This window comes from Fusarium oxysporum, chromosome 3, assembly GCF_000149955.1.
Source record: "Fusarium oxysporum f. sp. lycopersici 4287 chromosome 3, whole genome shotgun sequence".
In the NCBI taxonomy this organism is placed as follows: Eukaryota; Fungi; Ascomycota; class Sordariomycetes; order Hypocreales; family Nectriaceae; genus Fusarium; species Fusarium oxysporum.
Genome location: NC_030988.1, coordinates 44,471 through 67,715, shown reverse-complemented (window position 1 = coordinate 67,715; position 23,245 = coordinate 44,471). Strand labels below are relative to the sequence as shown.

Sequence of the window (23,245 nt, the reverse complement as noted above, 5' to 3'; positions counted from 1 at the left end):
ATAGACGTTGTTCAAAAAGCACGTAACCATCCACTCATCCTGGATTTAGGGTCAGCGGCATTTTTGGTTCAGGAGGTTCAGGGCAGGCAGATACTTACAGACACATGGCTTCGATGGCCATCTAATATGATGAGCCTTGCATCAGACTCATCGTCCGGCTGCGTTTGGGGAAGATAGACCTCTCTGAGCCACTCGATTGCGATATGGTTGTCTATCTAGCCGTTGTCGGACGTGATATAATACCAGTCGGCCACCTCCTTGAGCTCATTGATAAACCACTGTTGTTGAAGTTCTTTGCCTTTGAAGATAATCCCCGGTTTCAGAAGACGGCCAGTTGCCGTGACGGCCTCGATAAAGCTAGTCCAAGTGCGGGACTGGGAGCCTTTGAGGAAGGCTTTCTTCCTGGGATCGCTACTGCTGATAACCAAAGAATCCAAGCCTAGATTCGCAATAGATTAGCTGAATTCTTGGTCAAAACAACAGATACTCGCCAAATCCAGCCATTATACCGCCCTCATCAACGTTAACCGGGTTCTCGGGTTTGATCCAGCCATATTCTCTCTCCCGGATATCAAAGTACTAATTCACAGCGGTCGGGGTAAAGCAATTGAACTTCGACGCCTCCTGCCGTTTTCCTATCTTTGTCTTTATGGATGGATGTCGTTTCATGAACCTGGCTAGCCAATGTACACCGACAGGCTTTTCCCTTCCTTGTTGTCGTAGGAGGGCGTTGACGGTGGCGCGAACTTGACTGTGAGAGGGAGCATAGCCTAAGGCCTCTTGCCGAAGTATCCATGCGACTAATCTAGACTCCTCAGGTTTGGATAACAGCTGGGCAGGCTGTGTGACCTCTGACCTTGACGGTAGGCCCCTTAATCGGTCCCCGAGAGTCGACCGAGGGATCTCACGTTTCTGGGCGGATTTGTTCTGCGAGAGGCAGTTATCCGTGACATCTAACATTGCTTCAGCAACTTCATCCTCTGTATAAGACACGCGTGGCATTTTTAAGGCGATTGTTAGGGGCTGCCGTCGGGAACATTGGACGGAGCGTCGGGGAGGCTGGGTGTCAAAGGAGACGTTTTGACAAATTTTACATTGGTCCCGTGCGACCATACTGCATACGTAATCAAAAAAGCAATGTGATGATATCAGACGGAACGAACTCCCCAATACAACAGACATTGTTCCATGCTAATAACTTCAATTCTGGTCAAATACTGCGTAAGTGAAATTGGGCATTTTGTATGAGGAAACTTTTTTTTTGCTTGCCGATAGGTGGGTACTGCCGGTAGGTGGGTACTGCATGGTAGCAGAAAGAATTGCTGTTAGTCAGCCTGCTTCGACTGACAGAAACGGTGGAGTCAAGGACGTGAACGCAGAACTGCAAAAGTGGGATTTAGTCTTACGGGCAAAAGGATCTCCAGACAAGCCACGACTCTAATCACAAGGAAAGTCTCAAGGCAAGGGGGAATCTATTTATGATATCTCATTTAAGGGAGCTATTTTATATCTTACATCTTTAACCTAGTAACAACTAAGAAATAGGATCTAGGTATTCCAATAATAGCCCTACTCTTCTATTCCTAATTGTCGTGCACCCCTAATTATCGCCTACCCCTGTCCACTGCTTAAGTACCTGTCCATCTCCGGTTTATTTCCCCTCAATCCATACTGTGGCGATTGATTTGTCCCATTTCGATCGACGATCTGCACTCGCGTCATATGCGTTTAAACGCATACTTAAGCTTTCATACGTTATACACCCTAGTGCTACACACACACACACACACAAAGTCTATTACGCCCGGCAGGCCATTGCCCAGAGGGCTCTATGAGTTAAAAATACATACATCTCGCTAGTTGTTGCCTTGATCTCGCCAAGCCCATGCAGTTCTTTTCTTGTTCTTTCCAGCCTGGTCATCGCTTGTCTCCTTGATCCCCGTAGTTGTTAGTAGTAGCAAGTCAACTTGAAGCCCAATTCCTCCAAGTGTTCAGTTTCCTATCTTCGGCGGCTGAAGCGGTGCCTGCTTCTGGTTGCACGGGGCAGTCGTTAGTAGGTATAAGTTTATGGCCGATAGGTTAGTAGTGATGTTGTTGTCATCTCTGTTCCAGGTGACCTGTGGCGATTGCGAAACGGATTGTGGCTCGTACTGCTTCCATGTTCGGTGTCCATTTTTGTCCATCTGATGCAGCTTTGCCCCCCAAATGAAAGGAGAGGTTGCCGCGCTTTTCCTCTACACATTGAAGCATCATCTCCTTGCGCTGTGCCATCCATTTTACACATCGGAAGAGGAGGTGCTCTACTGTTTCTTTTGCTTGCCCGCATGGGCATTCATCGGTCACTGCTGCTCCGATTTGATACAGGTAGCCGTTCAGTCGTGCCATTCCGGTCCTGAGTTGTGCCAGCACGCTGGCTTCCTTCCACGGTAGCTGGTCGTACAGTAGCCGAGTATGTTTACCAGGCAGAGCTGAGTCGACCTTTCTCGAATGTCTGCCAACTCCGTCTGGCAGTTTTCTCTCCCTTCGCAAGTCTGCTCTCGTTCGACTGAGAATTGTCGTCTTTGCTTTGCTTGTTCCTATGCGTGGTGTGACGTACGGCTCTGTTGCGTGGCGGGCTGGCATCTTGGCTATCCTCTGGATTTTGAGCTCACTGTCAGATGGTAGCCAGATGAGCCTAGGTACTATTAAGAGACGATTTGAGTCAAATCGCGCACCAAAATGGGGTTGCAGGGTATGGAAATTTGGTCCAAATCGCTTTGGTCGAAGCCGAGTCGCTGATTGGTTCAAATTAACCCTACTCTTCTATTCCTAATTGTCGAGTGCCCCAAATTGTCGCGTTCCCCTGTCCATTTCTCAAGTACCTGTCTATCTCCGGTTTATTCCCTTCCAATCCATATTGGGGCATTTGATTTGTCCCATTTCGATCGACAATCTGCACGCGTATAAACGCTTACTTGAGTTTTCATACATTACACACTCTCCTTTCCGTAATCTCGATCCGAGGATTCTTTCCAACGACCTTTGCGAGCTCAGATCATCGAGCGGCTAGTTTAAATTCCGTCACATTCTTGGTACGAAGATGCTGGTCTACGGGGGAAATGCTGACGATCTACCGAGGAAAGAGCGGGTCAACGAGCAATTCAAGGCTTAGTTCGTGTTTACGTTACAATCGAGGGTAGTTCCGCTCTAGCTTGAACTTTATACCGCCCAATTGACTTTCATGATTGAAATGATTCTGTAATCTATCTAAACCAGACTTTACAGCTCACAGCTTGAGCATGACGGGTATAGCCACCACGACACGTTAATGAGGCGGTGGCAGTGCTGAAGTCACGTGAATTCGACAAGTCCTTTGTCGCAGCCTGATTCCAGCCTCCATGCCCTCGCCATCTTTTCCTCGTGCATCTCCAGTCTTCCACGAAACGACCGTCTTACTGAGCGTCAAGACAACATCCCTTTTTCCCCTGTCACACAAAAAGGTCCCCTGCGCTGACCGTGGCGTGTAGCGTGAGAGCAATCTTGTCAGCATGAACCCCGCTTTGTTGCCTAACTTCGATGATGACCATCTCCGACTCCCGAAGCGACAAAAGACCTCTCATTCGAATACAGACTCAAATACAGAGAACAACCTACCATATGGCCGCTATACTATAGCTTGGATTTGTGCGCTGTATATCGAGACGGCTGCTGCTCAGGCCATGCTAGACGAGAGGCATGGTGAACTACCGAGACGTCCTAATGACAACAATGCCTACACGCTTGGAAGCATTAAGAATCATAATATCGTTATCGCATGCTTACCTCAAGATCAGTTCGGAAATAACACTGCCGCAATTGTGTTAACAGACTTGAAGCGTACTTTTCCATCAATCCGCCATGGGTTAATAGTTGGTATCGGCGGCGGGGCGCCTGGCAAACTCGATATTCGTTTGGGCGACATTATTGTGGGAACCAGGGTTATGCAATATGACTTCGGGAAAGTTATGGCTGGTGGCAAGATTAAAACAACAGCAGTTCCTAGAGTCCCTGATTATTCTCTTCGCACGGCCGTAACAAACCTTCGTGCTGGGCACGAACTAAATTCAAGCCGCGTCTCAGGCATCCTTCAGGAAAGGATGAAGAGCCTTACGAATTACAACCATCCAAATGCGGCCGATCGTCTATTCCAGGCATCGTATCGGCACGACCCTTCAATGGCGAATTGCCAAACCTGCGATCAATCGCAACTAGAGCAACGGGAGGCGCGAAGATCTTGCGAACCAAAGATTCATTATGGCGGAATTGCCTCCAGCAACCAGGTCATGAAAGATGCAATTACGCGCGACCGTCTTGCCCAAGAATTGGACATTATATGCTTCGAGATGGAGGCTGCAGGGCTGATGGATGTCCTTCCCTGTCTTCCAATTCGAGGTATATGCGACTATTCAGATTCTCACAAGGCTAAAGACTGGCAGAAATATGCAGCAGCAGTCGCTGCAGCATATGCAAGAGAGTTCTTGGAGGCTCTACTGGCAACCGACGACGGGTTAAGAGACTCTCGGCCCAATGCCCATTTTCGTATGTTTGCCATTCACCCTTCAACTGCTAAAGTAAAGGAAGCTAACTTGTTATTACAGCTGAGCAAGCAGATCTTGGTAATCGTCGGCTACAGCTAATGGAGTCTCTCCGGTTCGAGCAAATCGATTCGCGCAAAACCACAATCAAAACTGCTTATTCCAAGACCTGCAGCTGGTTCCTCAAACACCGTGACTATCTGGAATGGCTCGATTTAGAGAAGCATTCGCAGCACCATGGTTTTCTTTGGATCCGAGGCAAGCCAGGTGCCGGTAAATCAATCATTATGAAGTTCATCTACACAAAGATGAAAAAGACAGATATCCCAATGAAAGCACTCACTGTCTCATTCTTTTTCAACGCCAGAGGAGAATTGTTAGAGAAATCAGTCTCAGGGATGTATCGATCTCTACTCCTGCAGCTCCTCGAAGGCTTCCCCGATCTACAGAAAATCCTGGACGATCCTGACTTGATACCACGGAACCAGGTCACATGCCCACCGTTAAACATCCTCAAAGACTTGATCCGTTCCGCAATCTCGTCTCTGGAGAAGCGATCCCTTACCTGTTTTGTCGATGCGCTGGATGAGTGCGATGAGCAGCAAGTCAAGGACATGGTCGAGTTTTTTGAAGAAGTCGCAGAACACTGTGTGGAAGACAATGTGAGATTTCAGGTGTGCTTCTCGAGCCGACATTACCCTTACATTGACATCAAGTCGGGGATTCGATTGACGTTAGAAGGCCAAGACGGTCACAACGAAGACTTGAAACGCTACATCAGCAAACACCTGCGGATTCAGGATCGTTCCCTTGTGGATGAGTTGACGCAGATGATGCTTGAGAAGGCGGCCGGTGTCTTCCTCTGGGTTGCTCTGGTAGTGGACATTCTAAACGAAGAGAATCGCCATGGACGCCTAGCACTTCGGAGAAGATTGCAAGAGGTGCCAAGTGAATTAAGTAAGCTTTTCAAAGCTATCCTGACTCGGGATCAAGAGCACATGGAAGATCTGTTACTCTCTATTCTCTGGATTCTTCTTGCAGAACGACCGTTAAAGCCTGGAGAGTACTATCATGCGCTTTGGTCTGGACTATCACTGAAAGGCCTGGTAGATCTCGAAATACCGCCTGTCAACACTTCGGATGCCAGCGACTGCTTTAACAAATGCGTCATCAGCTCTTCTAAAGGACTCGCTGAAATCACCAAAGCCAAGAAGCCTACAGTGCAGTTTATACATGAGTCTGTCCATGATTTCCTAATCAAGGACAAGGGTTTGTATCAACTATGGCCAGAACTTGGGGCAGAATGGGAAAACCGAGGTCATGTTGTAGCGCCTACATATTTCATGAGGCCATAGGAGAGGCGATTGACGGACAACAATCTACTGAAGCACAGACCATAAAGGATGACCTGTTAAGACAGTTCCCCTTTCTAGAGTACGCCAGTCAGTTTGTTCTTGGACACGCTGATGCTGCTGCCCAAAAGATTACCCAGCAACAGTTCATTAGCGAATTTCCAGTATCAAGCTGGGTCCGTATCTTTAATATCTTTGAAAAGCATAAAATCCGAAAGTATAGTGAAGGAGCAGACATTCTCTACATCCTCGCAGACAGGGGATATCCTGAACTCATTCGGATGAGACTCGAAGTAAACCCTGGGATTGACTGTGGAGGAGGAAGATACCGTCACCCGCTCCTTGCTGCGATGGCCAAGGGAAACAAAGATAGTGTCACAGCGCTGTTGGGTTTATCATCGAGGTTCCATAACGGAATCGACATTACAGATGGCCTCAAGAGCAAAATAGACTCAGTAAAGACGAATCATACCCCTGTTTCTTGGGCATGCGAAGAGGGTCATCTGGCTATCGCTGCATTTCTTCTGGACCAGGATGCGAAAGTCGGTGTGGATGACTTAGTGAGATTTGTGGGGAACGGCAATTTCGAGGTAGTGAAGATGCTTCTTGAGAAGGGAGCAGATGCTAGGGTTGCAACTAAGGATGGACGGACACCACTGCTTCTATCATTACGGAACGGTCACTTGGAGATAACGAAGATGCTTCTTGAAAAGGAAGTGGATGCTGGAGTTACAGATAAGGATGGATTAACACCACTGCATCTAGCATCGCAAAATGGTCACTTGGAGATAGTAAAGATGCTTTTCGAGCAGGAAGCGGATGCTAGGGTTGCAACTGAGTATGGATTGACACCACTGCATGTAGCATCGCAGAACGGTCACTCGGAGATAGCGAATATGCTTCTCGATAAGGGAGCAGATGCTACGGCTGCAGCTCTGGATGGACGGACGCCACTGCATCTAGCATCGCAGAACGGTCACTTTGAGATGGCGAAGATGCTTCTCGAGAAGGAAGCAGATGCTACGGCTGCAGCTCAGGATGGATTGACACCACTGCATCTAGCATCGCAGAACGGTCACTTGGAGATAGTAAAGATGCTTTTCGAGCAGGAAGCGGATGCTAGGGTTGCAACTGAGTATGGATTGACACCACTGCTTTTAGCATTACGAAACGGTCACTCGGAGATAGCGAAGGTTTTAGGGTTTGGATTAGGGTTAGAAAAGGGTTAATATTTACTATCTAAGCTGTCTTTGCCCTACTCTTCTATTCCTAATTGTCGCCTACCCCTGTTTATTTCTCACTTGTTTATTTATCTCCCGTCTATTCCCATATGACCATGCTATGGTGAATTCTGTTTTCTCATTTCGATCGACAGTCTGCGGGCGCATTACTTACGCGTGTAAACACGCGTAAACGCGTACTTCAGCTTTTTTACATCGTCTACTCTCTTGCTGTAATTTCAATTCGAGGTTTCCCCCAACGATCTTTAAAAGCTCGTGCCATCAAAAGGCTAGTGGACTATAAACGACTTTCACTATGGAACTTGAAGATCTCTTTTACTACGATCCTTCTTGGCGTATCATTGTTTGCAAACAGTGTGGCGTTGTACCGCAAACCAATATCGCCCGGCATATCCGACGGCACCACAATGCGACGCGTGCCTTTAAGGTTACTGCCATCAAGCTATTTGAGAGAAGTTTCGACCATCTACCTCTCATAGGAGACGCCGATGAGATATGTAGGAACGTGCGACCGTTGCCGATCGCCCATCCGATTCGGTTCCTTGATGTTTTTCACGATGGAATTTGTTGTCTACTTTGTCAAGACGACCGAGACCGGTATGTCTGCCGAGGTCGCACAGCAACAGAAGATCATCTCAAAAAGGTTCATAATCAACCATTGCGCCAACCAGGGCGTAGACGAAGGGGAGAGGCTGGAGGGATCAAGGGTTTGGCCCAGGCCGGTCTGGTCCGGACTCCAGTCTCTTATCAAACCCTTTTTCACGGCTCACGATGTAGGTACTTCATCGTCGAGGCCCGCAAAGTTCACAAGGACATGGAGGAAAACCCATCTGGATTTGATGCAGGAAGTAGCGCGACCAATATCAGCCCTGCGTTTACTCAAACTAGACTCGAGGACATCATAAACCTTCAGCTTGCCCAGTAAGAAAACCAAAACTCAGCAATATTAAACCAGACTGGTTTTGACATAAACCTTCTATCTTCCGACCCTAGACATCAATCCCAGTGGCTTCGAGTCACAGAATGCACCTTCCTTTGTCATCACACTTTCTTGGCATACAAGTGTTAAGAAAGTGGCCCTGTCTACACCTAAATCCTTAACAAGTGCACAACAAACATTCCAATCTGCGCTTTGCGCAGTCGCAAGCCGCAGTGATGGCTTCGTCTACGACGATCCCGCCTGCTGCCCCAGATCCCTTTGATCTGGGAATCCACACTCCCGTCAACCTGAATCGGGGAGCCCGTGCAGCCCTCTTGCAGAACAGTCCGGCAGCCGTCAACGGCACCATTGGTGTTTCAACCGGTTCCGGCCGGATGGCCCAGACACCATCCTCACCACTTAACCCCGCCACCACCGCTGCAGCTACGGAAGGAGCTGAGCGTGCCAGTCCCGCATCCATTTTTGAACAAAGACCAATCTCTATTATCGAATCAGCCAATGATCTCGCGCGAGAACGCGTTGAAGAGTACAACACCAAGTTGATGGTTTTTCAGGCCTTTTGTACCAAGTTTGAAGAAGCGGCCCAGCAATTCGTCACCGGACCGCAACGACGCTTCGCTCAGCAATTTGCTGATGATTTCCTCGGTTTTTGGAAACGAGAGCTCTCCTGCTCCGGACCTGTGACCCCCAAGCCTACATACAGCAGCGTGGCCGCTGCCGCGCCTCCCACTGACCATGACCGTCTGACCTACAGACAACAACAACAACATAAAGGCCGACAAACAGATCCACCTCATCGCCAAGGGCAACAGACGACCATCGCCCCACCCCGACTCGACTTTGAGCTTGTCTGGCATTGAAGCCCTCGAGGAAAGATGCATGGCATTGATGCAGACCATTTCTGGCTGATCAGGGAGAAGCTCGGCGCCGTCTCAGACAAGATCCGGCAGGTGTTCCAGGTCAGATCGGGATGGGCCGTCCTGGCTGCCGACTCGGCAACACGCGACTTTCTGGTAGAAAAGCAAGCTGAGTGGGCTGCTGAACTAAAACCTATAGCAGTAGAAACGAACAAGGAATGGTTCACCTATGTGATCTCAGACGTTCCTACAAGGCTGACTGACTTTTACGGAAATGAGGTGAATAGTGACAGCGTCGTTAGCGACGAGATAGAAATCCAGACTGGGCTCAAGCCCATTGATGTACGTACCGGAAGACAATTCTCGGATAACCCCTTGACCAAGGCCCTGCTTGTGTCTTTCCTGAAGCCCACAAAGAGATTCTGGTCGCTCTTTGGCAGCAGCGCAGCCAGACTCGTCGACAAAACCGACCGACCTAGACAATGTGAGAAGTGCTGGGGCCACCATTTTGCCCGCAACTGTCACAGACAGCCAGTTTGCCGACGCTGTGGTGAGGCCGGCCACCTCGTAGACGATTGCATCGCACCAGAACAGTGCGTCAACTGCTTGGGCCCCCACCAGGCCAACTTTCGTAGGTGCCCAGCTCGGCCAAAGACAGTGCACGGCGTGCTCCGCCGACTGACTAAAGAACAACGAAAACATGTCAGGGCCGTTGGTGCGGAGACATACCGACAACGACACCAAGAACCACAGTCGGGATCACATCAGGAAGCCCGGCAGGGCATGGCTGAGCGACAAAACGAGGATGTCACATCACAAGAACGACCGAACGCTCGTGCTCCAAGCCCAGCTGTATCAGGAGCACCTTCGTGCATCATGGTGGCCACGACCCCTCATGCTGGCTATGAAGCAGAGGAAGAACCCGAACAGCCCAGACCAGGCTCACCGCGAAAGCGCCGAATAGTTCTCATTAATCGCTCGCATGGCCAGGAATAGATATTCTCAAACACGAAAGAACGACAGGAAGCCGATCAGGATCTTCCAGGCCAACGTCGGCAAGATCCCTCCGGCCCACGACTGCGCTCTAGCGCTGGCCGACTCGGAACGATATGACGTTGTGCTCTTGCAAGAGCCGTGGACGGCTCATACAGAGACCCGCTCTCTAACCAAGACTCACCCTGCATACGACACATTTACGCCGGTCGACATGTGGAACAGCAATGATACTCGGCCTAGAGTCATGACATATGTCCGGCGAGACCCCAGACTTCTGGCTGACCAGATCCGGCCCTTTCAGACTCGCGATATCCTTTGGCTCGCGATCAACGACATGACGATCGTCAACTTCTATCGTCAGAACGACGAGATGGATGCCTTGAACACGCTGTTGCAATGGTCTGTTCCGGAGCGCTGCCTCGTTGCTGGCGATTTCAACGCCAGGCATCGTAGTTGGCAGACAGGTCAAACTACGAACCGTGGCAAAGAGATCGCAGGCTGGGCGTTGGAGAATGACCTCGACCTTCTCAACACTCTAGATATACCGACAAACCCGTACGGCAACACGATTGATCTGGCCTTCACTAATATGCCACTGGCCGAAGCTACTGTCGAGGACCATCTCGCCACGAGCTCTGACCACTTCACACTCAGCTTAACCCTCCCTGACACCAAGCCGGCTCCGATGCAGCCGGGCAAGATTCGGGTGACGACGGAAGACGAGCTCAAACGATTCGCCGAGATCGTGGAGCTTGGCGCTACAGGAATCCCTCTCACCGATTCGACCTCCGAAGAGCTAGATGAGCTTGCCTCTGCACTTGTAAATTTACTAACATCAGCAGCGAAGGCAGCTGGCTGGCCCGCCCGGAAAGGCGGACGTCCGGCTCCCTGGTGGACGGAGGAGTGCGCCCACGCCGCGGCTGCTTTTCGAGCCATCAGACGACTCTACCCTATTGGATTCAACCAGGATGTCCAGATGGCCAAGAGAGACTTTCATCGTATAGTCCGTCGGGCTAAAAGACAGTATTGGCGGAACCTCATCGATAGCTTCTCCAGCAGCAGCGCTGTCTTCAAAGCTGTCCGATGGCTGAAATCGCCAGGCGCTTTTCAGCCTCCACCCTTGCAGGTCGACAACGTCGTCTTCGAGACCCAGATGGATAAAGCCAACGCACTCCGACAGGCTACGTTAGAACGACGAACTGCAGACGACGACATTGACAATCCTTGGGCATCAATCTCTCCCTCTAGATCGATTGCATTTTCGAACAAAATCTCCTTGGACGAGGCGCAGCATGCCACCATCCACACAGGCAATACATCTCCAGGAGCAGACAATATCACTGTGAACCTTCTCAAGGCCGCGTGGCACATCATCGGGACACATGTCCGCCGCTTGTTCGAAAGATGCCTCACTATAGGCCACCATCCGAAGCCGTTCAAGGAAGCAGAAGTAGTCATGATCGCCAAACCCGGACGCCGTGATCTCACGTCGCCTAGGGCCTGGCGACCCGTCTCTCTGCTCTCTTGCCTCGGTAAGGGACTAGAACGGCTGATCGCACGCCGTCTAGCCTGGGCAGCTGTTTACTTCGGCGTCCTACACCCTCAGCAGGCCGGAGCGCTCCCCAAGAGGTCGGCGACAGACTTGGTGACCGCCCTGATCCACGACATCGAAGAAGCATTTGCACGCAACAAGGTCGTCACCCTGGTCACGATGGACATACAAGGTGCTTTCGATACTGTCATGCGCAACAGACTCGTCCTGCGACTTCGTGAACAAGGCTGGCCTGACCATCTAGCCAGATGGGTTGAGTCTTTTATGATGGAACGATCAGCCCGTGTCAGATATCAAGACACCACCACTCCACTTTCCTCTCTCCAGTGTGGCCTTCCCCAAGGTTCACCGGTATCGCCAATCCTCTTTCTACTCTATACTGAGCCAATCTACCGACTAGGCAACCCCCAGGGCCGCTTCGGATATGCAGACGACACGGCCATCCTGTCCGTAGGCGACACAGTAGACGAGACTACTGCCATGGCATCCAGCTCTGTTGACGAGATGGTACGCTGGGGTGCGGCAAATGGCATCTCTTTCGACCCGAAGAAAACCGAAGTCATGCACTTCTCCCGCAGCAAACTCAGGACTGCCCCGGTAGTACACCACGGCGGTGTCGAGAAACATCCTGAATCAGCTCTGCGCTGGCTAGGCATCTGGCTGGACAGCAGGCTATCTTTCCGACTTCATGTCGAAAAGTGGGCGGCGAAAGCGAAGGCAGTAGCTTATCACCTGCGAGGACTGACCAACACGGTACATGGCCCTCTGCCGAGCGCCGTGCGAAGTGCTGTCAGAGCATGCGTCGAGCCAGTGCTGCTTCACGGCTCCGAGGCATGGTACCCGGGCAAGACCAGGCCACGGTGGACCCAGCCTACGAAAGATCTGCCATCAAGTAATCAGCATCTCCTACAGAGAATGAGCAAGGCCATGAACCAGGCCATGCGAGCTATACTTCCTGTCTGGAAGACAACACCTATCACCATCCTCCATAGGGAGAGCGGGATCCCGCCAGTCGACCAACTGCTCGAAGCAAGGCGACTTAGGTTCTCCGCACGACTCAAATCGCTGGACGAGGCTCATCCTCTGGCGAGCCGAACGCGCCCGCCTACCCAACCTACCTACCACGACCTCATCAAGCGAAGATACCAAACACAGACGGAAAACGTCTTCAGGACGCGTCTTCGACGCGCAGACGAGCTGCTTGCACCATGCCCGCGGCCGAAGCTCGTACAGCGATGCTTCCAACAAGAAGAAATAGTACCACTACAGACTGCATCAAAGGAGAAAACAACTAGTGCCTTTCTCTGCTGGCTTCAGTCACTCGGCCCGTTCACTTTGGTGGTATACTCGGATGGCTCTCTATCCTCGGAAGGGGCTGCCAGCTACGGCTTCACCATTCATCAGAACAATGTCCCAATCTTTAACGGATCGGGTCGCCTTGGACCCGCTGAGGTCTTCGACGCCGAAGCTGCCGGGGCATTGGAAGGCCTCAAGGCTGCTCTGAACCTGCGAGAATCAGCAACACAAAACATTTACATATGCCTAGATAACCTGGCAGCCGCCACGTGCCTACGAGGCACACCCTCTGACTCTTCTCAAGACGTCTTTCTTGCGTTCCAGGCTCTGGCGACATCACATCGAGCCATCCAGGTCCGTTGGGTCCCAGGACACTCCGACATCCCTGGCAACGAACAGGCCGACAAACTGGCAAAAGCAGCATCATCATTCCCTGAGCCCGAAGGCACTCAACCGACGCTGGCTTACCTACGAAGATTCGCAAGACAGAAATCGAAAGAAACATTCGAGGCGTGGTGGTCAGCCTCCGCTCCTGAGCAGTACAAGCGACTCAATCTCAAGGCGACCACAAGCTGTCCGCCGGAGCTCTCGCTCCCGCGCGCAGCCTTGCACCATCTTCTGGCAGCGAGGTCCCTCCACGGGGACTTCGCCGCATACCACGAAAGATTCGACCACGTCGATGCACGCCTTGTCTGCTCATGTGGGCGACGCAAAGCACCGGATCACATTTTCTATTGCAGAAAGGTACCGCCGCGTCATCGGATGAGGCTGGCACCCTCACCGAATGCGGTAGTAAACCTTGCAATAGGAAAAGACTTTACCAAATTCATCGATCTGTCCAAGGACAGCGCGTTCTTTGGAAAGATCTGCCCTTTTTATTAGGCGACAACGACTAGAGAAGCACTTGCATCTCTATTTCTCTCCTTATTTTCAACACGTTTCTTTTGCTAACTTTTCTCTTTCTTATGTGCTCACGGCTAGATGGAGGGCGCCGACACGCCCTCCATCCGGCCGCGATTACTCGGAGGCAGCCCTGCGACAACCGTGTCTAGAGGCTCACGATCGCCTGGCAACAGGCTTACCTTGCGGTTTTCGTTTATCAGCCGCGCTTGATCATCCCGCTGACGGGTAGCAAGCTTGATAGAATGCGCCATTTGTGCCGTTGATATGCTGGATAGAGTGCGGTCTACGGACGCGTTTGCAGAAATTGGATTCTGATGGAAGACTAATTTCGCGCGGCGAATGACTAATCCTTTATAGCCAATAGTAACTCTGTAAATAGCGTGTAGATAGATTCTGATTTCTCTAGCTCAGCACGTCCTGTGCCCCAGTAGGGGACTTTCGGGGCCTACGGGCCCCCCGGACGAAAAATATACATAACATAACATAACATAGAGTCACAGAATGGCCCCGCTTCCTAGAGCCCCACAAACAAGAACTGATGCAGGTTGCCGCTCTGGTTTCACTTCCGAACCTAGCCACGTCGTATGAGCTAGGCTCCCCAGGCAGTCCTGAAACTTTACTGTCTATTCTTCTCGACTCTCTCTCACGTGTGATCACCCGATCACGGATCTCGCTCCAGAATGGCATGTTAAATGCTTTCGATCAACATCGACTCAACTCATTCATCGCTGGTCGCTCGTCCCGGAAGCCACTAATCCACAACCTAAGAGAAGACAAAAAAATACAGCCGCGTCCTTCAGCATTTAATGTGCTATCTTTTTCGACTAGCATGGTTAAAGAGGGGTCCAAAATTACACTACCGGCTTACTGAAGGACAGGCTGTAGCGATGATGGACGCCGTTCACACAGCGTCAGAAATGAGTGCCACCAGCGGCGATGGACGGAATCCCGATCAATCTGAGGAACTCCGCAAGAGACTGGACGATAAATGCCTTATTCTAATGGTTTCGCTACTAGATCACAAGTTATATGGCGATGTTTATGATAGCATTGTTGTCAGCTTTCTGGCAGTAATGGGAATCCGTCAAGATGTGACATCCAGCAATGCGCAGAAATTGTCAGAGGCTGCTGAGTTTACTCCGAAGTTATCAGCGCTCATCAAGATGGGCCAGCTTCTTGTTGCCGAGAGGGCGCTTCTCGCGGTCGAACTCGACGAAGCAGACTTCCCGGCTTCCGCAGTAGAAGAAATGCAAGACAGGTTTATGACAAAAGACGCGAGGTCGCCGATAAGCTGGTCACTAAAGCTTCGCGCATACGGCTTTGCCGTAAAAGATAACACGACAAGCCTTGGCTACATCATGTGGTCAGACGACGACGAGATTCTGAGCTACAAAAAAATGCACTTCTCGATGACTGGACTTCGTGACCTGGTTTCTGCAGAAGTAGAAGCGGCGCAGAACCAGTTAGCAGATTTACTCTTGGTGCCATCTGACACAGAGAGAAAGCATATGGTGCCCCAGTTTAGCCTGCGATCAGTCGTGGATGATCCGTCGGAAGGGGCCCCAGGTTGGAACTTCACTTGCCATCCCCAGAACGAGGTCTTGCATGGCCATCGGAGGTGGATATTTGACCGTATACTCAAAGAAGCTTTCCTTCGACGGGACTTCTTCGAGAATGAATCAACTGGTAAATGGAGGTTGCAAACTGTAGGCCGATACTTATCTACAGCCAACGCATTCCTCGAGCGGTTGCTACTTCTTGTGCATATTACAGGGGGTCAGCCAGCACGTGGGACGGAACTACTTTGTATTCAGCACTCTAACCCTAGAGACGGGTCGGGAGGCCGTCAAAATATCTTCGTTGAAAATGGCCTTGTTAGCTTCGTGACATATTATCATAAGGGATATAGCGTCACTGGTACAACCAAGATCATACATCGATACCTACCGAGCGACGTTGGGGAACTTCTTTTATACTATGTTTGGCTCATCGTCCCATTTCTCAGCCAGCTTTCTCAGCTAGTTCAGATTCCTGGCTTCAAGCAAGGATCCACGCCATACTTGTGGGGCGAGTTTTCCATCGCAATTGTTGCCATCAGGGAATACAAAAGTGCAGACCCTGCCTTACCTGCAAGCGAACGATAAGGAAGCTCGTAAAGAAAGAAAGAAGGCTTCTCGCATATTTCAGAAATTGACAACTGAGAAAGCAGAAACTGATTCAGTAACAGCTGGTGTCTCAGACGGTCCGTGGTCAGCTACACGACTTAGTGTTACGCTGAGCCGCACTTTCAAGCTCAGTTTTGGAACAGAAACCAACATCCAGATGTGGCGCCACGCAGCTATTGCGATCTCACGTCGGCATTTGCAGCAAGCTAAATTCAAGAGGGTCTTTATTGAGGCGGTTTCATGGGCTTGGAACGATGAGATGGCGGCTCACTCGACTAAGATAGCCGGGCTGACATATGCGGGGGGGCTAGAAGAAGCACCCGGGCATATTGCTGGTGCAAATGCCGAGTACCGGCGAATTAGTCGTGAATGGCATGCATGGCTTGGTTTTGGGGGGTTTAGGAATTCTGCTATCTAGCTGCCTCTACTAGGATGTGCGGAGACAATTCTGGCGAAAGATATGTCTAATTTCATCCAGGTCAAATTTCACTTGAACTTCCAATGTAGAACAAAGGGATTCAGGAAAAGCATTAATGCTGTATAATAGTTAATAAATTTGAAAGGTCAATGTAATATTTTAATATTTTCTAATTTATTTGTAGTAAAGTATTTTATATATAATCTAGAGTTTTGGCTTCTCTGCTGCCTCTCTTGCCAGATTATGGTAACCCAGAAACAAATTAGGATATATCTTCGCAGTGCTCCGCATAATCTCAACATTCAGGAGATCAGGCTTGCGCAAGAGTGGGCATCTAAGCATGATGTCTTTGAGGGTCAGCTAGAGGCTAACGTTAATTTACCACCCAGGCCCGATGATGCACCGCCAATTACAGCTTTAGGTCCGCCAGGCACAGGAGGTATTCGGTGTGAGTTTATCCCAGAGCGAAGCACGTCGTCTCGGTCCAATTGCCCATATGTGGGCACAGAGTTGAGGCGGATTCGAGAACATCTCAGGGTTAAGCATAATTGGGACATGGAACTTAAAGGTGGACGTCGCTCAGCTGCTATGACAGATGAAGAAAGGAGCAACAGTCCGTGGAGAACAGGAGTCTGTTATCAACGACTATTCTCTAGTGGGCCGGGAAGCGAGCTATTTGAGGTGGGCAAGAGGACTGAATCTCGAGCAATTAAGGGCTCAAGATAACGAGTCACAAGCCGCACTCCAGAGGGCCATTGATGCATTCCAGAGCAAGGGTAAAGATATTCGAAGTCGAGAAGCAGAGCGTATTGATGAGGAGAATGACTTTACTGCGCCGAATCCGTGGCTTCGTCGGCTTGGTTCTGCTGTCCACTTAAAGGAATTTAGTGGGAAAAAGGGCTTCTTGAGGGGCTTGATCGCTATGGAATACGAAGTGGATCCGGATGACCCAGAAAAGTCAGACGACGCTCAACTACGGTTCATACACGTCGCATTCGATCGGTTGGTTAACCATGCCAAGGCTGTCATTACTCCAGATATTCTATCTTGGAACGCTCTATTTGAGGTCAATCGCAAAGAATTGATGAAAGAGAGGACAAAGCCATTCCATTTACGGTTTAAGCTCGAAACACAGAGGAGATATGCACTTGTGGTCAAGCAGCTACTCGCTTACATCGTTCAATGCATATCTTTCGATGATAAGGCGGATCGGCCACAGGCAACAGAGCGCTTACAATGCCATGATGGAACATGCAGATGACTTGACCGACGCTTGGAAAGAACACGGGGATGACCCGGAAGCATCCGAGGTTGTCAGGCTTCTTGATCTGCTAGAGACCACCTAGTCCTACATACCAAAATCAACTTTAGTAGAGTTGATTATTTCGTCCCACTTTGCAGGGGGGTAGAGTTAAATCTATAATTAGCCATGAAGCTTGCCATCTAGTGAGGCGCATCATAGGTGAGGAACGCCAGTACGCGTTGCGTAAGGTAAGAGCTCGTTATAATTAGCGTTTAGGGAGGCGCACTGAAGCCGGATGGACTAAAGTGTCGAGAGTGCGGCACCATTCTGCGTCAGGTTCGGAAGATTCGGGCTCATTGTGCATGAATGGATTAACCCAAGATGTAAAAGAAGGCCATCGACGGGATGCCCAATGCCTCCTGCTGAATTACCAAACATTCTTGTTGGTCGCATGTAAACCAAAGTGAGCGGAACTTCCCACTCCCAGGCCATCACATGTCAGTAACATCTGCTTGTAGGGAAGTACACCCCACCTGCCAGCTGAGCAGCCAGAATCTATGGCTTGAATTATTAAAACCGTAATAGCAGTTTGAGCCCGCAGTTTAAAGGCAGTCCAATTGAATTTGCAGTCTTCAAGGCTATCCCTGCAAGTGTTGACACGACGGGGCATCATAACACGAGAAGACTTGTGGTTCGGCTTCACGTGGAGGCTAAAGGTGGGCTGGCTGAATTTCTTTTACACACTTCTGAATCTTACTGGTCTTGAGAGTTTACGTGCATTACAGTCACATTAGGAAGGGAGCTTGGCATTCGATGGAGTCCTACTGTTGGAGGGGTAACGAGGCCCTCAACAGGTTCTATGTTCGTAACCTACTTCTGTATCAATACCTCAATACCCTGGAAATCTTCATCTTATGGCAAACCAGTTGCAGCAAAGGCATAAGATACGGGAATATAGTTCATTACCCTAAATATGTCTAATGATCACCAACAGCGTCAGACACGGCTCATCGTGGATGGAGATTGGGACAACGAGGCTGGCTGAGATAACGGTGGCGCTGTAATCTGACTCTGCTACAGGTCTCAAGCTCGAGGAGTGTGCACCAAATCAATGTTACACTTGAGATTAGAGATGTAAGTCGGAATCGCCGTGGAGACTGGGCGCCTCGACACTAACTCGTGTCTTTAAGCACTCCAGAAAAGTATAAAATTAGTTGTCACTCGCGTCTTAAGCCTGCCCACTAAACATTTTAACCAAGACTTCTGCCAATTGCGCATTTGGCGTCTTTCAGAGAGCAATCATAGTCCAAATTCCGGGTTTTGAGGGGATGCAATACTCCCGCGATGGCACTCAAGCTGAGAAACAGGACTACGCCTACTTCAACCAGCAATATGCAACCTCAACTTACCAGGTTGATCACAATATGTACCCAGATCTCATCGTTCAGCCGAAAGGAGACGAAGACGTCATCAAGGATGTAATTTGGGCCAGAGAGAACAAAGTCGCTATTGCTGTTAAGAGTTGGCGCGTCGTCTACCAGTGGCAAGAACATTCAGATGGACCTTAGCAACACGTACAAGGACTTGATGGTTCTGAATCCCCATGACCCCATTGACCAAGATAGAGCCTTGGTGTACGTTGGCGTCAGCAATCAACTCAAAGAGCTCAACACATATATCAAGCACAATCAACTGTTTGTCCCCCACGGAGATTGCGCTTACGTATGTGTGGGTGGGCATGGTCAAACTGGTGGTTATGGCCAGCTTGGCCGTGGCTTTGGCCTTTTTGGCGACCACATCAGAACCATTCGTATGGTCTGTCACGACGGTGTCATTCGAGACATCTCTAAAGAGAACGACTTCGAGCTTTTCTATGCCATACTCGGGGGCAGTCCAGGTAATTTTGGTATCATCTCACACTATACCGTCGAGGTGTATCAGGCCAAGAGCTACATGGGGACTATTGCCGGCCCAAACGGATTCAAGGGACCACATGGCATCAAAGGGTTCTGGATCTACTCCCCCAAAGTCCTCAACAAGCTGCTTACCGCCGTCGCACAAATGGCCGACAATGCCAAGGTCCCGCGAGGCTTTGACCTCACTGTTAACGTCCTCAGCACCGACTTTCCCATCGCGATGCTATTTCCCACATTGAATAATGCTAATCTTTGGGAACACATTCAAAACAAGATCAAGAACGCCCTTGCGGATGAATTTCTTGAGTGGCTTAATGGTCGCTTCCCCGCCGTCATCATAGTTAATGCGCAATGGTGCCCTACCAGCAAGAAGGATAAGTATGACGAGAGTGTTGATCAATGGTTCAACAAGTTCCGGGCCCTCAAGAGTTTCTTCAAAAATGAGACTCTCCTCATCGACGAGTTCGAAGAGGACATGTCTCGAATGACTGGAAGATGGATCCTCCCCAGGCGGCGAGAGTTTGATCTCCCTTATGTCAAGCGCACCTACTCTACCAACTCGAAATCTCTCGAAAAGGACGGCTGGGTCGACTCGGTCATTGATCGCAGCGACTTGATCTATAACCCGCGCCAGTTACTCGATAATAACCCAGGGGATAAGGAGTACGAGGTCTACACCTATTGCAAGCTTGTAACGCAGATCCAATGCTTTGGAGGCGCCAATTCGCACTTCTATCTAAACAAAGATAACGGCACTTCCTACAGCTGGAGGGATGCATCGGTTGTCCAGACGCTGGACTGTTTTCATGAACTGGGTGACAGGTATAAAGAATATGCCGAAAAGTGGCAGGCCAAGAATGACTCTATTATGGTTGGTCCCTCGAGCCCATTTAGTAAGCAGGACAGACGTTTGCTCTGGGGCTCTTATGGTGACTGGGACTTGGGGAAGCCGGAGGTTTGGGAATATTATTATGAGGATGCGGATAAGTACCAGAAATTGGGTAGAGCAAGGGGTAAAGCTGATCCTAACGGCACCTTCACTGCAAACCTATTTGCTGTTTCGGCCATTGAAACAAAGGGCGTTTAAACTACAGATTACTTTATTGAGGGGCATATAATAGCTGGCCGTGTATCCCATCGGATTATCCTTAACCTCTATGACTTGCAAGTGCAATTGGTGGGATGTAGTATTGAGATGCCATAATGATGCAATATGAATCAGTTCTGAGAAAACTGAAGAGCCACCCAATGTTGTTGAGAGGTATTTTATTAACTAAGATTCACTATTTACTAAGACTTCATACTCATCTTACATATGATAAAGGATATTACGGTGGCTTAAGCATGGTTCTAGGGAGCCTATAGATACGAGTCACACTGGAGTCCATGAGAGCGACTAACCCTGCCGTGCCAGGAGGGGCATGCAGGTAAGATGTCGTATTCATCTTGTCATACCATGAAAGATGCTATCAGTGGCTTAAGATTATTGTGCCACCACTATTTGCAGCCATGGCACCATTCCCCTGCCCTTGAGCTGAAACCTTTGCGCTATCATCAATCATATGACATGTGAACCTAAGGAGACGCATGTAAACCAAATGCTATATTTCCCAGGACTCCCGCGAGTTTCCTCCTGTTACCTAGACCATTTGTGTCGTGTCCTTCGCCCTATCTTGTTAATATGTTTCGTTTGCTACAAAATTGGATCCGAGCATTCTCGACACGTCTCGCAAACATGACCTCGAAAATACGCCCTGCACTTCTTACACTCGGCTCATACATAGCTGGCACCTTTCTCACCTTGGCAATTAAGGTGTTTGTCGCTGCAGGCGACACACAAGTGGTCAATGCAATCCTCCAGGCGATAAATCGGTCTCTAGAAGCCATGACACAAAGTCTCAGCGGCGCAGCCCTCATTTGGAGGGCTATCTTTACCAACGGCGTCAACAAGCCCTCCCTAAACTTCATATTAAACCATCTGCCCGAACTGGGCCAGTTCTTATACGACTTGATCAGACCTGGAACCGTCTTGGGTAGATTTCCGTCCACTGATGGTGCGACAAAGACCCTTGATGCTGAGTTCCGCATAGACAATCCGTACAATGAACTCGACTTATGGCTACCGGAGAACAGAAACGCTGTGGTTTGCCAAGCACAGCGGGTAGCTTTAACCATTGTTGCCATTCTGAAGATGGGCAGAGGCAAAATACCAAACGGACTCGACGATGTTCAACTAAATGTCAGTCTACGCAGCGACTTTGATGCAAATGCCAACCCCCCATCACCAACATACATTTCAGCGCTTCACGGCGGGCCGCCGTCCCCACCAAATGAGAAATGGCTCTTCATCAACGGCATTGCGAACGAATTCTTTTGGTTTCAACGGTCGTGCGATAAGATCCGTGACACCTTCAACAGAGAAGTCACAGGAGTATATAACAGAAGCGACGGCATCCTCTGGGACTTTATCGAGTGTTGCGGCGAACGCAGGGATGGTGAGCCAAATACTCTTATTGGAAGGACACAGAGTAGCAAGGCTGCTCAGGAGGCCCTCGAGCAAGAACTTAGGGCTGCTCTATGGCCCGCCGCTGGTAAGGTCCCTGACAAAGTCGTCATGATCGCGCACTCTCAGGGTTGCCTGGTCTTGCGCCTGGCGCTACAGACGCTGGTAACAGAGACTCCAAAAGGTTCCCCTCAAAGACAAATAATTAAGGGAAGGCTAAGAATATTCACCTTTGGGAACCCAAGTATCGACTGGAAGGTGATAGATGGGACTGAACAGCCTTTGAGCAAATACGTCCACACTACAGAGCATTTTGCGAATGAAACCGACTTTGTGGCCATGCTAGGCGTTGTGATGCACCGCGACGACAAGGGCTCGGGTTATGATCTAAACATGGTTTTCTATAGCAAGACGGGAAAGGCGCATCTATTCGGTGCACACTATTCTCTCGGGGTTGATGCTTATCACGATGGGGAGAATTCGCGGTTGTTGAAAGCTGTGAATGGAACAGAGATAGTTTGAGCGATGTAGCCTGGTATATCATCTGCGAGTATCGATACACTTCGATATTCATCAGACTAGTACCGTAACATAATGTTTAACGGCATATGGAAGAAGGGGGTAGTACCCTGGAGACGAGGCACCGAGAATGGATAATGCAACTGAATCAAGACGGATCAAAGTTATCGACAGCAATGAATACAATTAAGCAAATCTAAAATTGCAGTGAAACCGCTACGAACCGATTCTGGACTACCTGCCTGCGATCTGCCTTGGGCTGTTTCTCTCCCGCTATCTGGCCTAGCCTACTTTCTTGCTGTAACTCCACATTTAGCTCGGTAGCTTACGACTCGAGTTGCAGCCCCTTTCTACCCTGGGGTCCATGCACTACTCAGGCTTAGGGTTAAACATGTGTGATATCAAATGTAGATGCATGTGATTCCATAACAGGGCTCCATGATTGCACCCAATCGGGCTATTCATGATGATGGCCACTGACTTGATACTTACGCTCGCCCCGAACCTTAAATCTTTTTAGGCTAAGCTTACTGGCAGGTATGCAGTGCACCACGATACTGAGTTACAAGGCTATAGTCGGGTTAACTCTATTTCGATGACCAAGCTCGACGTTATTGTCATGTTTCTGGCTACCGCGTCCATAACGTTTCCAGCCCAGGATAAACCTTGAGACGCATTATCTATTAATGTGTGACCACCAGGCTCTATAGTAACACAACCTTGTCCATCAGCCCTTGTAGCCAGTGAGAGCAATTAGGCGGGCTTGAGTATGGTTAGCTGAACCCTCTCAT

General features: G+C 49.7%; 6 protein-coding genes across 6 annotated transcripts; 5 read left to right on the top strand and 1 right to left on the bottom strand.

Annotated features, from left to right (window-relative positions):
* Nucleotides 1-2,097: 2,097 nt before the first annotated feature.
* Nucleotides 2,098-2,622, bottom strand: FOXG_22784 (uncharacterized protein; the record flags this gene model as incomplete). The annotated part of the gene is made up of 1 exon (XM_018403197.1): nt 2,098-2,622. The coding sequence occupies one exon, from the start codon at nt 2,620-2,622 to the stop codon at nt 2,098-2,100; it is 525 nt and encodes a 174-aa protein (XP_018258288.1).
* Nucleotides 2,623-3,527: 905 nt separating this feature from the next.
* Nucleotides 3,528-7,134, top strand: FOXG_17321 (uncharacterized protein; the record flags this gene model as incomplete). Its single annotated transcript, XM_018397323.1, has 3 exons — nt 3,528-4,557; nt 4,617-5,822; nt 5,987-7,134. The coding sequence occupies 3 exons, from the start codon at nt 3,528-3,530 to the stop codon at nt 7,132-7,134; spliced, it is 3,384 nt and encodes a 1,127-aa protein (XP_018258287.1).
* Nucleotides 7,135-14,354: 7,220 nt separating this feature from the next.
* Nucleotides 14,355-16,424, top strand: FOXG_17319 (uncharacterized protein). Its single transcript, XM_018397322.1, has one exon. The coding sequence runs from the start codon at nt 14,497-14,499 to the stop codon at nt 15,832-15,834; it is 1,338 nt and encodes a 445-aa protein (XP_018258286.1). The 5' UTR covers nt 14,355-14,496; the 3' UTR covers nt 15,835-16,424.
* Nucleotides 16,425-16,828: 404 nt separating this feature from the next.
* On the top strand, nt 16,829-17,534 carry FOXG_22783 (uncharacterized protein; the record flags this gene model as incomplete). Its single annotated transcript, XM_018403196.1, has 2 exons — nt 16,829-16,841; nt 16,888-17,534. The coding sequence occupies 2 exons, from the start codon at nt 16,829-16,831 to the stop codon at nt 17,532-17,534; spliced, it is 660 nt and encodes a 219-aa protein (XP_018258285.1).
* A 1,310-nt stretch (nt 17,535-18,844) lies between these two features.
* Nucleotides 18,845-20,590, top strand: FOXG_17318 (uncharacterized protein; the record flags this gene model as incomplete). The annotated part of the gene is made up of 2 exons (XM_018397321.1): nt 18,845-18,994; nt 19,065-20,590. 2 exons carry the CDS (start codon nt 18,845-18,847, stop codon nt 20,517-20,519), a joined length of 1,605 nt encoding a protein of 534 aa, XP_018258284.1. The 3' UTR covers nt 20,520-20,590.
* A 565-nt stretch (nt 20,591-21,155) lies between these two features.
* On the top strand, nt 21,156-22,646 carry FOXG_17317 (uncharacterized protein). The gene has a single exon (XM_018397320.1). The coding sequence runs from the start codon at nt 21,168-21,170 to the stop codon at nt 22,455-22,457; it is 1,290 nt and encodes a 429-aa protein (XP_018258283.1). The 5' UTR covers nt 21,156-21,167; the 3' UTR covers nt 22,458-22,646.
* Nucleotides 22,647-23,245: the final 599 nt, after the last annotated feature.

Excerpts from the sequence above, each read along its gene's own strand:
- FOXG_17317 (XM_018397320.1), top strand. The coding sequence starts at position 21,168 with ATGACCTCGAAAATACGCCCTGCACTTCTTACACTCGGCTCATACATA.
- FOXG_17319 (XM_018397322.1), top strand. The coding sequence starts at position 14,497 with ATGTGCTATCTTTTTCGACTAGCATGGTTAAAGAGGGGTCCAAAATTA.